Source organism: Anneissia japonica, unplaced genomic scaffold, assembly GCF_011630105.1.
Source record: "Anneissia japonica isolate Jap-2015-1 unplaced genomic scaffold, ASM1163010v1 scaffold1005_len2656397_cov198, whole genome shotgun sequence".
NCBI lineage: Eukaryota > Metazoa > Echinodermata > Crinoidea > Comatulida > Comatulidae > Anneissia > Anneissia japonica.
The window spans coordinates 2581712-2593641 of NW_022683792.1; the positions used below are offsets into that span (position 1 = coordinate 2581712).

The 11930-nt window shown below is 30.8% G+C and overlaps 1 protein-coding gene across 10 annotated transcripts in view; it reads right to left on the bottom strand.

Moving 5' to 3' along the window:
* Positions 1-1160: 1160 nt before the first annotated feature.
* Positions 1161-11930, bottom strand: part of LOC117102622 (EVI5-like protein) — a 45340-nt gene continuing 34570 nt past the window's right edge. For 5 of the 10 annotated variants that reach the window (XM_033243007.1, XM_033243017.1, XM_033243018.1 and 2 more), the window contains 6 exons: positions 7553-7660; positions 5452-5598; positions 4819-4914; positions 4114-4149; positions 3140-3235; positions 1161-1866 (listed from right to left, as the gene is read on the bottom strand). In XM_033243007.1, coding sequence (XP_033098898.1) covers positions 1639-1866; positions 3140-3235; positions 4114-4149; positions 4819-4914; positions 5452-5598; positions 7553-7660 — 711 coding nt within the window. In that variant the 3' untranslated portion in view covers positions 1161-1638. The remainder of the gene's footprint in view (positions 1867-3139; positions 3236-4113; positions 4150-4818; positions 4915-5451; positions 5599-7552; positions 7661-11930) is intronic. The other 5 variants (XM_033243026.1, XM_033243043.1, XM_033243033.1 and 2 more) reach the window with 3 other exon arrangements.

An 11930-nucleotide genomic window follows, 5' to 3' on the forward strand; every position in this document is an offset into this window, starting at 1 on the left:
TTGTTTCTGGTTACACCTTTCCCAAACTTTAAACCTTTCCCAGCCTCCACAGGGATTAAACATCTTCCCTGTGCTATAACATCCACAGGAATAAAACTTTACCCAATGCTATAACCTCTCCAACATGATTCAATGTAGCTTGCTAATACAAAAATAAGAACACTATAATTTACTTGATTCAATTATTGCTACTGTTGCAACCTTTCCATATTTATCATGTTTATACAGTCTATTATTTTACAACCACTCCTCCCAACCCCATATTAAAACATTTTCAGTACTGGCTTTTAATAACCAATGAGAATTCCAATATGCAAACTGCTGTAAATATGGAAATCTGATTGGTTGAAATATAAAGTGGTGTTTTCTACAGTATTACAGTATTAAGAATATCCTATTAAATTACTTTATATGTAATATCTAGAGCTGTATACACATTGGTGAAATAACATGTGTAGTCATGTTATAGTGCCACTGCACAGACAGGATTTCAAAGATATAGAACTTTGACAAATACTGCATTGTATTCAAACTGATAGAAACATAAACCCAGATTCTGTATACAACCAAAGTACCTTTGCTATTCTATATCAACCGGTGACTCTATTGTGGGCTTGTAGATATATTGCTTTGAGTCACAAACGTACAATCTTAGCACCATTTTAATATACTAAATATGCAGTGGGGATAAATGAAGTTTTAGTGAGGATATATACTCATGTGGTGTAAAAATTCCAAATCTGATAAGACATTAGACTACATAGGTATTAGAAGTGACAAGTACAAAAGAGGTGGTAGTTCGGAGGCTACTAATTTACATCCACCAGAAGAGGGCAGCATTAGTAAACATGTTGAGACAATGTAGATGGTAGCAGAAACAGAGGCAAAGATTCTACATAGTACCAAGAAAAGTTATATTCTAACATTTGAAAAACAATAGTAGAATGTAAAGAATCATGATAGTAAGTCTTAAAACAAATAAAAACATAATCTTAATCACTACATAAAACCAGCTAGATGTCCATGGCAAGAAGTAAATAACGTATAATATTAATTGATAAGACCCAATACTTAAACTGACGTACTTTAAATTCATACATTAATCCACAATATAGAACAATTAAACCTTATAAAAAATTTCACCCATTATTACTCTTGACTGAGTTGTTTCTTTCTTCACTTTCTTTATTTGTTATCAGTCATAAAAAAATTATAAATTGTATTCATTCATTTTTGAGATTCATTCACTTTAATTTTATATGTTTTAATACATAATATATCTTGTCTCATGTTGTCATAAGAAAACAAAATTTGATTTGTCCATAAAAAATTTACTCTTCCTGAAGGCTAATCCATATTGTCTAATCAATGATTTTACAGTATGTATTGTAGTCTTATATATTTAGTGTATTTACACACTATATATACATATTTATGGTATATCATCATTATACAATACTATACATATATTGAATCATGAATAGCATGTTAACCTTGAAGGTGCATAATCAAATATTTTTAAAGTGCACAAGACAGTATAAAGTTCACCAAGATTGTATGATATAGAATCTGTATATAAGGTCACTGAAGAACAAGATGGGGAGAGTGGAGGAGGAAGATCAATCCCACATCATTACATCATACAGTAGTCTCACTAGATTTGGAGCTTAAGCGTTCCCGTGACACCTTCTCCATCTCCACCACTCCCTCAATTCCATCTGCGTCCTCAAATATTGAGGAGTCAATGTCTGGAAGGTTGATTGACACTGAGTCATCGTCAAGTTCATCAAATTCATTTAGGAAAGCATCCGCATCTTCTTTCACAGAGGTTTGTTTCATCTTGTGAGCCATTTTTAATCGTCTTACCTTCAAAAAAAAAAAATCACTTATCATCTAATATGTTAAACATTGTGATTAGTTTTCAATGAAAGAGAATGACCACTAAAAGAAGATAGGTTGCATGTTGTGTGTTATCTAAGTACGCCATCCTGTCTATGACAAGACCCCTAATAATTGTGATGACAAATAATGTGTAGGCCTATTCTTATTGCCGATAACTAGGTGTGATTTTGGTAAAATGTTTATGCAATGCATTTTTAAACTTTAATTTGAAGCCTAACACTAACATGTTTATACTTCATACTAAATACAATGACCCGAACCGTGTTGTAACTTATTACCTTGCTGTTGGCGTTCCGATGTTTAAGCATATTTCAATGTTTATTCAAGTATAGTTTAAGTGTTCGTCGTACAGGAAAAATAACTGCCATGTACTTAATTTGAATCAAATTGTATCTTGTATTTATTATTATTTTGCAGGCCTATATTAGAAAATTGTAGCTAATAAATAAATGTAGCTAATCTGAATCCTATTTAGCTAGAATTTCCCAGTGGTAAAGCGGTTATCAAGCAGAACACAAATTACACCTCTGTACATTGAAAAGTTCATAGGTTTTGAAACTGCTTCAATTATAGCAACATCACACCACAGGAATCTAAATACATTGACGGTTCGGGCGTTTATCTATTTAGTACAGTTATCATCCGTACCATGTAAATTCTAACACTGCAAAATAACTGACTAATAAAGACCTGGCTAGCGAATATGGAAGTAGGTCTACTAAATTCAACCCATGCAGTTGTAAAAAATGACGATTAAAGTCATTATTTTTCCCTCAATTGATCTGAAATATGGATTGATATTAACTTCGGGAAATCAAGACTTTGATGATCTATGTTGTTACAGTTTTCCAGATTGGTAAGTTTCAAATCCCAGACGTTTATTGAGGTCGTTAGTTTTACATTGTGATCTTACGCTTTGAAATAAACCTAAGTATAATATAGAAAGGCCCCTGATCATCTTAAAAATGCGTTCTTCAGTGATTGAATTGTTTGTTTTGTTTGATTGATTGTTAAAGATAATAATCAGAGCTCAGTAATGGATGTAAGTATCTAACTAAATGGCTTAATGAATGACTACATTAATGAATGAATGAACGAACGAACGAATGAAAGAATGAACAAATGAACAAATGACTGCATGAATGATTGAAAAATGGGTTAATGATGAATGAATAAATGGATGAATATACAAATTGAGAATGAATGATTTAATATTAATGTAAGTGTTGTGTATTACCTCTGCCTGTAGTCCTTTGATAATATTGTAGAGTTCATGTACATTTTGAAATGATTCTGTGTTGCTTAGTTGTTCTTTGGCCAAGAGTTCTTGTTTCTGAAATTAAAAAGAAAGAAAATAATTAATGTATAATTTATTGTATCTAAACATAATATACAGGAAACCTTAGGCTTTACTGAGACTAAATATGTAACACAAACAAAATAAGTATATGAAAGCATTGATTTTCTTCTAAAATAAGATTGGATGTAGAAGAATGGAGCTTTAGATAAGGGTCTGGTTTGAAATCCAGAGCAAACAACTTTTCTTTTATCTAACTAAATCAACTCCCCATTCCAAGCCTCATAACAACGATTCATTTGTCGTTGTTGTGGTTGTCTGGTGTGAAACAGTTAAAAAAAATATATTTATAATAAAAGTACATAATACCTTTAAAGTTTGCAATATAGTGTTTTAAGCACAGCAGTAAGTAGAAGCATTAAAGCAGTGATGTAGTTTTGATGTAATCATTTTGTTAAACAAAGTTTCATGGTTTGAATGATATAAATATCAGATTAATAAGCAGACCCTGTTTTTAAATCATAGACTTGCCTCTAGAATTAATTTTTTTAATTGGGTGCAAGAATGCCTGATTATGTGCTCTTTACATCTGAGACATATAGGAACACAAATGGAATTGCAAGTTGATCTAAAATTTTCGACCTGAAAATTCAATTTTCCACCTTGTTCTCATTAATTTATCTATTGCACTGTACGAAAAGAATTTATAATAATCTACAATTATATTGGTTTTAGAAATGACTGCTAACCAATTATTTATGAATACAGCAAGCTAGGCATGTAGAGATTCCCTTAACCAATATTAAGCTGTGCTATGGCCTAACAACCAATCAATTCCTGGTGTTGCAAAGCACTGTGGATGCATGACATTAATGAATCAAACCGACGATATAATTGACCTTCAACAACATTACCTTTACCATTTCAATAAGAAAAGGTTGCACCTCCGGCTTGAAAATAAAACATGCACCATTTAGAAAGGTTATTAAAGTAAAATAAATTTAATTAGGACAAGATGGTTATAATAAAATAAGACCGTGCACCGTGTACACAAGCTCCCAATTCATATCAACATTTGACTCAATACATAGCATGCACTATAAATATACATATTTCATAACGAGTTAAAATATATACAGAAATAATTTACATTAAGAAGGCATCATAGCAATAAAAGGTATACTGTCTGTTATAATCTTGAAAACCATTAAAAATTCATTAAGGTTTCATGCATTGCTCATATACAAAACAAGACAGTTTTAGCTGATTTATGGATGTTTAGCAAAATCCAAAAATTGTTTATCAGCCAATTAAAGGGTCTATGTAATGAATACAAGAACATAATTATATATGGTTTTATTTTTGAAAGAGAAAAAAAAAAATGATTTCATTATAATTTTGAAAAATTGATCGTTTAAGTTTATTAATTAATCAGACAGTATCCTTCAAGGTAGAGCAACTTTAACTTAAAAAATATAAATGTTTTTAGTTAGCAGAGGCAAAAACAAAAAATTAAAAAATTAGTTAAATCAACATGCAAACATTTTTTTGTAATTGTAATTTTGAGTCCTTGTTGAGCTAAGCTTAAAATAGACATCATCATCAATAAGTCAACATACCTCTACGTGAAGGTCAGCTATACGCTGTGTAAATTCTGCTAGCGTTGCTCTCGCCTCAGTCTCACGTAATCGTATTGCCATTAATTCTTCTTTACCCTAATTTCAAGAAATATGAGCACTTAATGAAGAAATATTACAACTGATAATTTACTGCACATATTATAACTACATTAATTTTGATTAAACTTTCACCTGAATAAACCATAGGGCAGTATTGGTGAAAGCTGGCATTATCTTACTATATTTTCATTTATAGAAAATCAGAAGATCTCCTCTGTTTACCTACAAAGAGTCTGTGTTTTCCATAATAACCCTAAACCAGGGGTGGGCATAAAAATCGGTCGGAGGGCCAAAGTGAATTTCTGATTTAACACCGAGGGACGCACCCAAACTTTGATCTTTCCAGTGCGCTTCTAAAAACCCCCCAAGCACTGCTTTTACACCACTTTATTCCCAGTTTATTACTTTTTACATATGACCGTAAAAAACAAGGTGTTTTCTAGCCAATGTTGCTTGGCGAGCCGCACACATAGGGTTTTTATTTAATATTTGTGGGCCGCAAAAATCGCTGTCAATTGACATGACTTAATTAAAGATTAACCGTTTAAGGATTACAATATTTTCAAGACTTACCTTTGCTTCCATTTGACATAATTCTTTTTGTACTGTGTTAAGTTTCAACCTAAGGTCTTGTTCTCTTTCTAATGCTGTTTCTAGTTCTGTTTTTAACATCAACCTCTCCTCCTCAATTCGCCTCATCTGATTACTTGTCATCTGATTCTAAATGATAGAAAAAAACGACACAAAAATCATAAATATTTATAATCATTCTAGCAAATACTTCAAATAGATAATTAAATAACAAATACAGTATATCAAAATCATTTAAAAAAATGTATACGTTACTAATCGCGATACAATTTCAATATCCGGAGTGTGCACCTTCTGCATGTGCTTTTCTTTCATTCATAATAATTATTATACTCTATTATATATTGTTTATTTTTTAGTGTTTTGCATTTTAAAAGTGCCTTGAAATAATTTTGTATTGAGGAAGGTGCATTATATACAATATACATTTTTTTCTTCCATAGCTTTTCTTACTGGGAAAGTACATATGACTTTGTACCAAGTTCCTGTTATAACATGATTTTGTATTATTACTGTTATCCAATATCAGAATCATGTTTATTTATTTATTCATTCAACTGAACGTACATTTTTGTTCAGCGGCACACAAAAATTTGGTGCGTTCCATGTATAAAAGAGAGAAAGAAAAACAACTAATAGAAACTAATTGTGTTAAAAAAAACAATTATACAATAACAGTATACATGACTGTAAAAGTGTTTAAACAAAATCCACTAAATTAAAACATTAAAAAAAAAAAAAAAAAATACAAGTACGGTTGTACTGTAGTAATACTAATTTTTAAAAAAAGTTAACGGATTATTACATTATTATGTAGTTTATTAGCGAGATGCATGTAACAATATGCATTGATATTTTACCCCACATGTCTAGTATATCACCCCACAAACCATTAGTATACTAACCTATCAACAAGTAATGGTTTATACTATCCCACCAACTACATGTAATCAACCCCTTACCAAGGTTGTCCCCACAAACAATCGTTTGTCTTCACCAGTAATTATCCCCACAAACCAATGATTATCCTCACCAACAAATGGTTGTCAACAAAACAATGGTTGTTCCCACCAACCAATTCTTGTCCGTACCAACAAATGGCTGTCGCTACCAACCAATGGCTGTTGCTACCAGCAAGTGATTTTCCCCAAAAAACAATGGGTATCCATCATCCAATGGTTGTCCCTACCAGTTAACAGTTGTCCCCACCCGTAAACTGTAGTGCCTACTAACCAATGGTTGTCTTCTCCCAACCTATGACTGTCTCTGCCTCACAACAGTTGTCTCTCAACTATCATTAGTTTTCATAATAAAGTAAAGTCCAGTAGTAATATAAGGGATGATTCTTGCTCAGTTGGAGAATTAAACCTTTCTGTATAAGGCCCATTAAAGGTTAGAGAATGCAATTACAGTACTGCTATAATGATATAAAATGCCATTAGCACACAAGGAAATGACAACCATGTACAGTATTAGCTGTTTAATATATTGTGTCAGTAAACATTGATAAAATCAATATTTGATGATACAACCGTCAAAAGGTTTCATTAGACTTCTAATGCAGTTATTCATAGCATGGAGCTAGAATTTCATAGTTACTGGAAATGTTATATAATGCTACTGTAGCCATTAGTACTCTATTAGTAGTTGTTCTGTGCCGTACATATCAATTTATGATACAGCAACACATAATATTAAGAACAAATGTTGCAAGATTTTTAAAACATTTTCAAATGTTAGCCTAATACCTAAAACTTATAACTTGTACTTAATTAACTATTGTGTAGTCAGAAAAAAAGAAACAAATATACGTATCACGACGACTAAGGTGTTACTGTACTATAGGGGTGTATCTAGGAGTATCAAAATGGAGAGGGACTAATGGAAGAGTTGAGTACTTTTTTTTTACTATGTTCAAACCAAATATATAGATGTTTCCAATTGGAATTCTGACTGGCCAAAGTTTTTATATGCTTTTATTTTGTGTAGTAATAAAATTATTTAATTCAAACATATTCTTTTATTTTCTTAATAATAAATATATGCTGATCCTTAACGTTTCTTTAAGTTCTAATTAACTTGCCTTGTCGTGGTTGGATGAGTCGCATCTGTCTGTCAAATTCGTAACAGGCTCTTCGTCTACACTACTGGATCGTAATTTTAGCTTCTCTTTCAGTTTAAGTAGCCTCAGCTAGAAATGGCAACCAATGATCATTGCAGTAACTCAAACTAATCTAACCCAAGTAAAATGTGATCCCACTTCCTTCATATCCTAAGTTATTAAACCTCAACCACTATATATATGTATATACATATGCTTCATCTAACCATAAAATAGTATATACACACATACAAGAATGAAAGCATGCGTGTGCCATATATAAGAGCTTATCCATCCAACATTATAGGGTTATAAAAGTCATGCACAATTGTTTTTGTCATATATTCACTGACTAGGGTAATATTGTGAAGTGATTTGTGACTTTCTTTAAAATAAAAAGTGCTATATAAGGGGATCATTAGTGATAATTACTTGAATTACTAAAAATATTTAGCGGCACAGGATAAAGTTAGTGAATCAGGATATCAATGTGTTGAGAATATAAGTGGCAATTCTTTTCATTAACACAACAAAGGCATACAAATACAGCAACATTAAGTAAATAGGTAAGTCTATCTGTAGACAATGAAGAATTATAAATGAATTCTCTATTTTTCTCAAATCATTTGTAGAAAAAAAAAATCTAGATTTGATAATATTTACTATGCAATGTGTATCAAAAGTAACTAAGTGATAATGTTGTGAAAGAGGCCCAGGAGAGTGCAATAGTTATTACAATGGTTATTACAGATTCCCTTGCTATTAGAGTCACTTATTAAAGCTCCCTAGCTGTGTGACTATGGATAATTAAAGCTCCCTAGAGTTCAGGGTCTGGATATAAATGAGCTCCCCTGGCATTTCCCTATTTTACCAGTGACAGGTAGCCATTAATGCTAAGAGGTTCCCCTAGCTGTTACAATCTGGGTATTAAAGTCCCCCTGTCTGGTTTATTTATTCATACCTTACCCTTGTAAAAACAGTCAATTATCTTGGGTTATTTGACCAATTTTGTCCAATGAAGAGCTACACACAATTATCTGCATACCTCATTTGTTTGTTTAATGTTGGAAAGTAAACACCACAAAATGAGAAGGGAAATGTGTCTCATTATATTTTTCTGGATGTTCATAGAAGCTGTAGAAGGCATAATAGATACCCTTGGGTATTAATAATCCCATCCAGAGAATGACTCATACCTAATTAACATAATTTATTAAAATATATTGACAATCTACTAAACATTCGCAAACAATAAATAGCTAAACCTTAGTAAATTTGACAGTACTTTCATATTTTATTTTTACCAGGTGATGTTATAGCCAAACATAAATTATCTTGAAAGTGTGCTAATGTCAACATCCATCGAGTGATGTGGAAAACGAAATAGAAGAAGTAGTTTTATAAAATACAAATGTGAAAATAAATATGAATGCTGAGTGGACTGCTTAACTGTGGTAATATAGGAATACATAATACTGTATAGTATAATATATATGTACCACTACAGTGCATCTTGCTTATATTTGCTAGTAACCTACTTAATAATGAACCTACTTTTATGATACCATAGCAGGCAAAATATACTATAAATTATTATCTATGTATTCAAGTATAATGTAAAGACAGCAATATAAATTTAAAGCATTCCATTCAGAATATTTGCTTTCCAAATTCTTGAAAATAGACGAGGTAATGTACACACATTTGTAAGCAGAAATACAGACATAATACTACTTTATAATTATTAATCAGTATTTCTACCTATTGAAATTTCAAGTGACCCCTAACAAGAAAACAGTCGTAAAGAGAAATTCTAATTATTTAACTAATGAATTATCTGCTGAGTCATATCTAATTATTTTAATAATTAATTATTTAATCAGTTAACAACCCCAACCATAGAAATATTACATTATAGTAGTAAGATGAAAGACAACGTATCCAAGGCATTATCCATAAATCTATTTGTATAATTATGTATTAAGTTTGTTTTCTCTAAACATTCATTCTCCACATATTAATAGTTTAATAATTTGTTACAGCATATGGTACTGCAGTTTGTGTATTATGTAAAAGCTGTACATCTATATGTCCTGTCTAATCAGTTTTTTTATGGAAATATCATTATGGTTTATAGGAAGGAAGATGAAGCAACACCTTGAAGATTACATTAACTTGGTGACAAATTTTGTTGCAAGAAAGATATGGTTAACTACATATTGTAGACATTCAACACTTTGATGGTATGCTAGAATCCATTAGCAGAAAAATATTACTATAGTAATTAAGAATAATAAAAGCAGTCATTCAGAGCAATAAAAAAAAAAACAGAGGAATAAATATGGTAGTCCTAAAATTATTGTTTTATTTTAATATTCTTTAATTATATCAACATTTTTTGCTATCAATATTTTAAATTTTATTTTACCTTAAAAACTTTATATTAATTACGACATAATTCAGTTTAAACTGCAATAATTTTGTTTAATAAATTCAGAATATATTAACATATTACAATTATATAGCATATTTATCATATATAAATATGTCAGTGTCAAATATAGAAATTATGGATGGATAGACTGGATTTTGGTATTAAAAATTGTTTGCCTATAAATGATAAAGTTTCTATGAATAAAATTATATATTATACAGAAACATATGAATAAATAAATAATGATAAGCAGTTATTGGAAATGACTAGGAGAAATAAGTGAAAAATATACTGGTTTTGGTGTGTTATCTTGAAAAGAGCTTGAACTGGTTAACAATGATGATGTAATGATAAAGAAATTACATTATATAATAATAGCTTGTGTATGTGTTATAATATGCTATTATAATCAAATTCTGAGGACCCTATAAAATATAGAGGCCAAAAGAGCAATTATTTCCTGGAAAAAAATTATCTGAAGCCTGCAGGGCTGAAGGCAATGCAGGCAGCTGATGTAAAACATAGCAGGCACTATAGCAAAATAATGCCTGCTCAAGGATAGGAAAATTATGTGCAAATGAAAATGATGATGTCACGACTGACTTATTTAATATTGTATATTTCAAGTAAATATGACCATGCTCATTAGACAACAAAATACAGTATAAAAGTAAGGATATGATTAAAGTGCCTTTGAACATTTCTTGATGGATTGTGGTGCTATAAAATTTTATGAGCGAGTGATTGATTGAAATTGTCAGTCACTAAATTAATACGTTCCTCCGCTATTCAAGTTATGATAAAATATATGAATAATATACTCATGAACTACAGTAATTTAATGGATTACAAATGCACTTAAACTGACTCCACAGACATGCATAAGTATATCGTCCATTTGAGTAATCACTGATTTGTTCTTCATCCTTTTATCCTGTTACACTAATGGCTCAAACAATACTGAACACACCATACAAAGATGCTACTATCCATCCCTTCCTTTAGGTAGCTTAATAGACAGATGGACACAATAACACCCACATACCATTTCAAATGTTAGTAGTAGTATAAAAAATAATAAGCTAAGGAAAATATAACACTTAAATAGAATAAATGATTGCTGAATACATACATATGAATGCGTTCATTAATATTCAACACACATCATATAACTAGTCTATAATTCAGCTCTTCCTCTAGCAAGCTCACCTAATTAATATTAACACTGCAGCCCCAATAATATCCCACATTCAATATTAACATTAGTGGCCATACTCAACATTGATAAAATCTAATGTGATCTATCTTCCTCTAATAAGCTCATTAACACATTAACATTGTGTGCTTAATAATATCCCACACTCAATATTTATACCTCTACGATATTAGATGGCAATAATTCTCAACATACATATATATGTAGCAGTTATCTATCAGTGTCTCTACCAAGCTCACTGATTAACATAACATTGGGTGTGTAATAATACTCCACACACAATATTGAAACATGATGTCACAAATAGCAATCACGATGCAGAACATTTGAATGATAAATACATGTCAAATGTCAGATGTGAATGTTTATACTGTACCAGTACACTGTGCATGTGATGCTATCTTAGCATAGCTCCCAAATCAACCATATTTACCATACTATGTTCATCCCAAAATTTTATACTGTATTTTACATTAACATTCTTCCCGATTTTGTCAATCGAGGTATGAGTTATCTCATTGGTCATTTTGTGCAGACAACATTACAATGGAGAATAATGAGACATAAAACAAATTTTATATTAAAGACCTTCCATTATGCACTTCTAGTCTTTATCCAGGGTGAGTTTCAAAAACAAAATGGATATGAGAATACTTAGCGATATCTGTCTGCACTATTAAATATAAGCATTACTTACAATGTACATTATA